The following is a 5,162-nucleotide window of genomic DNA, read 5'->3' as shown; positions in this document are numbered from 1 at the left end:
ACTTAATCCTTTACTTGTCTTAACAGCCGATAAAGATAGTTTTTTTTAAGTTTCATAGAAAACAAAATACAAACAATAGGAACTTAGAACAGATTTTGTTTGTTACTGTTGAACAGAATTTCCCACAAAGAAACATGGAATTTCCATTCCACCTGTCATCGGGTGCATTTTATATTTAATATTCTTGGGTATTTTCATCTTTGAGAGAGAGAGAGAGTGAATTTTCAGTTTTTCGAAACCCGTCACTTTATCAGGTGCAAAATATTACAATATGATTTATTTTCCATGCAGTTTTAAATAACTACAGTTACCAGAGTTACCAGCTTTGCATTTGCAACCACAATAAATAAAGATCAAAGACAATCTTCAAATGTGGTTGTTGCATTGAACTTGGAAAATGCTTGTCTTCTTATGGCGAAATATACAGACATATTTTGCTTGCGCCAGACGTGGCACTCCACATAAATTTCTTTTGTATGCTCCAAATGGGAAGGCCAGGCACTTACAACAATTTTGTTTATTATTATTTTAAATTGAATGCGACGCTTTTTTGCGCTTTCGGTTACATCGCAAACCGGTGACGATCAGCTGGAGTGGTTGGTTGGAGACTTTTCTTAAAGGACAATGCACATCGTATTTTATGCAATATTTTCACTATACTTAGGTAATTTACTGTTATTTACAAACCATTGCATTACCATTACCATTACAAACGACCAAAAGGCTTAAAGTTAACTAAGGAAATAAATAACTATAGCGGGTAACTTAAAAAGCGTACGGCAGAAATTTGAAAACTAAAAGTTTAGACCCTTAAAGATTTGAACACCTCTAATTGCTGGACGCATTCCGAAAAGATTTCGCAGATTTTACAATCCGCAGGGAGCTCCATATTTAGACAACACAGTGGAAAACTTTCTAGAGGAAACAAGATAATTGTGTGGGGTTGCAGGATCTAACTGACTGCGCTTTACAAAAAGGCGACGCTCTCTTACAAAATAACAAAGCCAAGACTCGCAATCCCTTCGAATTCGCACACACAGAAATTGAGATAGCAACTGACACAAAAAGAGCAAGCAACTAATAAGCCGCGCTTGAGCCCAAAAGACACAATCAAAGGGTACCGGAACATTTGTCGCAAACAAACGTTCAATTGTGCGCTCGTTGAGACCAGGTAGGTGAGAAAATGTCCCCTTAAAAAGGTATAAAAGGTGATACAACACAGTCTTTTGAATCAGTTATCGGTTTGAGCTAGTGAGATAAGTATACTTACTATTTGTGTGTCAGAAAATTCTATTTAAAAACTAAAAATATGGACGCGTACCAAAATCCCAGACATGGCAGTTACAACTCTAGCGAAGCAAGCGGCCAAAACGACTCACCGCATCAGCAGCAAACGCCCACCGAGACATCGGGCATTGGTTGGAAAAAGTCACGTCCTGAAGAGAAAACCAACGCTCTACTCAAAGCATTGGAAGCATTTAATGTGTTCGAAACTCCAGATGAACTAAGTCATCGTACAAAGATTTTGACTAAGCTTAATATGCTTGTGAGGAAGTGGATTAAAAATGTATCAATGGCAAAAAACATGTCCAAAGCAGATGCGAAAAAACTCGGAGGAAAAATTTACACTTTCGGTTCATACCGTTTGGGTGTACATGATAAGGGCGCTAATATTTATGCCCTCTGTGTCGCACCACGCAACATTGAACGCTCGGAGTTTTTTACGTCGTTCTTTGGATTGCTAAAGAAACAGCCAAAAGTAGCCGAATGTCGTTCAGTGGAAAATACCTCTGTACCGGTCATAAAAATGAAATTTGATGGAGTTGAAATTGATTTGTTATTTGCGCGTCTTTCACCCAAAGAGATACCAGAGGATTTTAGTTTACGTGACGATAATCTACTTAAAGATTCAGATCCTCAATCGGTGCTCAGTTTATATGGCTGTCGAGTGACTGACGAGATAATGGAGCTAGTGCCGAACAGAGAGAATTTTCGCTTAGCGCTGCGGTCGATTAAATTATGGGCAAAGAGTTAGTATGAATGAACTTTTAATAATTTGTTAAGCATAACATAATCTTTCCCCCATCTTTCTATTTTCTCGTTTCAACTGCAGAGCATGGAATATATTCTAATTCCTTGGGCTACTTTGGCTGTGTAACCTGGGCAATTTTAGTGGCTCACACATGCCAATTTTATCCATATGCAACAGCTTCTACGCTAGTCCAGAAATTCTTCAATATGTTCTCGCGCTGGAGATGGCCAGATCCAGTGCTGCTCAAGCGGACTGACATTGTCAATTTACAATCACCGGTAAGTAAAAGCGCGCAAATAATTGAATATTGATAAACAATTTTTAATTTCATTATTCGAATTTTGTTTCATAGGCTTTGTGTTCTCATCTAATGCCAATTATTACGCCCGCATATCCACAGTACAACTCCGCATTTAATGTGTCGGAGGCAACAAAGAAGGTTATAATTAATGAATTGAATAGAGGAATGGCCACCATGAACGTAATTATGTCTAATGGCGCTCCCTGGGATCTACTCTTCGAGGCGCCTAGCTTCTTTTATAGGTAGTTGCAACTAATACAATTGTATAATTGGTGCTGACATCTTAACCAACTTTCGCTTATACTACATGGCACATCTTTTCTTTTTCACTCATTTTCAGTTATCATCACTTTATTGTGGTTCTGGTTACATCGCAAACCAGTCAAGATCAGCTGCAATGGTGTGGCTTGGTCCAGTCAAAGATTCGTCTGTTGGTAGATGATGTACAGCATAAACACCGCATGTCCTTAGTCCATGCAAATCCTACATGTTTTGTTTACAAGAAAGGCGACGTCCCCACTCAAAGTTACAGCGGCAAAGGGAATGAGCCGAACGGCAATCCACCAGTTGGTACGGCACCATTCTGTTCGATGCTGTTCATCGGTTTAGAATTCGAATACAAAGAGAAGAACTCCAAAGTGGACCTTACGGGGAGTTTTAAATATTTCGCCGAACGTGTTACACAGCATGCGGTACGTTGCGAAAATTGTTTCATACAATTTAAAAAATTTTATTTATTAAGATCCTTTGAAGAGATTTGAAAATGTTTGTTTCTTTGCTTCTTTGTTTTTAGGTAAATAAAAAAATGCTGAGAGATGGGATGAATATTGAAGTGAAACGCATAAAACGAAAATCCCTTTCGCAGTATTTGGATATGGACTTCATAAAGAATCAGGGGAATATTAAGAAATCTATTTCAACCAAGCGTAATGGATATGCGGCCGATCTGTCAACTGAGAAAGAGGTGGCGACTAAAAAGCGGCGCTTGAATTGAGACAACATGAAAAACTCTAATTGATTGGATTTGCTTGGACGTAGTAATTACCGAAATAAGCAGCTCTTCTACCTGTTTGATACTCTATCGTTGACGTGGTATTTGAATACTGATTACAATCCTGAAAGGGAGTTATTATTAACGACGCTAATAAAGGATTTCCAAGAATTATGCAGAAGAAACATTTTATAACATTAATTAGTGCATAAGAATTTATTCAATAAGATTTAAAAACAAATAGGTGACTATGTACGCATGTCTAAAATTAATTTAGATTAAATTATTTACTCCATCACATATCACGCATCGAAATATAAACAATAAAACAACAAATATTGAAGGGACTGAGAGCATAAACGAGTACATTTTTTCTTATTCATAAAATTTCTTATAAGTTTCATTTTTCAGGTTTTGTATTCGTATGTCCCTTCGTATAAATGTCCTTTCTTCGATTTCTAAATTTTCTTTCCCCTTTCCTTGCACTTCTTTGTGTGCGTGTTTTTCTTCTTTGGCTTCTTCTTTTAGAAACGTCAATATTTTATTCTCCGCTACTTTGCGTTTTCGAAAAATCGCCCATCGGTGTAACCCAAATATTAAATTTTCCAAAAATACCTTCAAAGTTTTAAGTAACCGACGCTACGGAAACATTTAGAGGAACATCTTTACTCTAATAATTCTAAACTTTTCGGTAATGAAAGATATTTGCAATATTTGTCAAAGTTTTCCAAGTTCGCTCTTGATGTAGATGGGTAAAAGTCGAACCAGATACTGCGGCCTGTAATATCATTCATGGTCTGAAAAATCCCAATATTTCTAATATAGTAACCTTGAAATTTTTCTTCGAGAAAACTAAAAGTCTAAATGGAACCTGAATGAAGATATTTCTGAAATTCAAATGTCTTAAACTTTAGAATATAAATTTTAGATATGCATTTAAAATTTTAAAATGTAAATAAGAATTAGTAAATGTTGAGGTTATCGATAGGTAATTATGAAATCATGTATTTTGGGCCTTCCGCTGCAATTTTGTTATATTTATTGTATTATAATTTTGACAGAAATCGTATCAAAGCTTTGTGTCTCCAGAATTGGCTGTTTCGAAAATAGTGAAAAAAATAGAACTAACCGAACCCCATATTTTAACCACATTTTTTACTTGACAATAAAGGTAAGCTCCTTAGAAATTACTTGGTGAAATTATAACAAAGAAATGTGCGGGCAAAACCAACTTCCAAATAAATTGGCATGTGTCACTTGTCATTTGCCTTTGCCAATCTCTGAATTATCAGTAGCTGATTTTGTAAACATCCGGGTATTGCCTAGACTTTGTGCTAGACTCTTTGGAAGAAAAATGCATGTTAACTTCATATCTTTTCTTGAGTACCACAGTAGTTTGCACACAGTTGACGCCCCGGGCTACAGACCACTCGGCTACCTGTTTACAAACAAGGCGTCAGGTAAAACTTCTGATGTCATATATAACTGGGCGCTTTCGAATATCTTCCATTGAGTTTCGCGAAAATCCGTTATTAAAATAATCGAACAACAATAGAAAAGGTCAAAGATTCAAGAAGTGATGTAAAAACAAAGTAATTACTGTAGCTCGTAACCTCGCGCTATGACGCTTAGATTTTTTGCATACCGACAGCGCGCGCATTTAGGGGATGAAGTGATGATTGTTTGCAAGTATGTACGTCAGTGTGTTAAGAAAGAATGCATTGTTTTTTTTTTTTTGTTATGCATGTTTTCAAGAGCATAAAACAAAACTATTAAATATGGGAAATAAGTTTTCTTCGGAAATTTGAATACTTCACTTCACTTAAAACTTAATCCTT

General features: G+C 36.3%; 1 protein-coding gene across 1 annotated transcript; it reads left to right on the top strand.

The window, feature by feature from the left end:
• The first annotated feature begins 1,309 nt into the window (after window positions 1–1,309).
• On the top strand, window positions 1,310–3,677 carry LOC128866887 (poly(A) polymerase type 3-like). The gene is made up of 5 exons (XM_054107928.1): window positions 1,310–2,030; window positions 2,114–2,310; window positions 2,385–2,575; window positions 2,674–3,025; window positions 3,127–3,677. The coding sequence occupies exons 1-5, from the start codon at window positions 1,310–1,312 to the stop codon at window positions 3,325–3,327; spliced, it is 1,662 nt and encodes a 553-aa protein (XP_053963903.1). The 3' UTR covers window positions 3,328–3,677.
• Window positions 3,678–5,162: the final 1,485 nt, after the last annotated feature.

The sequence above is a fragment of the Anastrepha ludens genome, chromosome 6 (assembly GCF_028408465.1).
Source record: "Anastrepha ludens isolate Willacy chromosome 6, idAnaLude1.1, whole genome shotgun sequence".
In the NCBI taxonomy this organism is placed as follows: Eukaryota; Metazoa; Arthropoda; class Insecta; order Diptera; family Tephritidae; genus Anastrepha; species Anastrepha ludens.
This window is presented reverse-complemented; position numbering and strand designations above follow the sequence as displayed.

Bases quoted from the DNA above. Each gene is read 5' to 3' on its own strand.
- LOC128866887 (XM_054107928.1), top strand. From the start codon at position 1,310: ATGGACGCGTACCAAAATCCCAGACATGGCAGTTACAACTCTAGCGAA. The intron at 2,031-2,113 runs GTTAGTATGAAT...TTTCAACTGCAG, and splicing joins GATTAAATTATGGGCAAAGA to AGCATGGAATATATTCTAAT. The intron at 2,576-2,673 runs GTAGTTGCAACT...ACTCATTTTCAG, and splicing joins GCGCCTAGCTTCTTTTATAG to TTATCATCACTTTATTGTGG.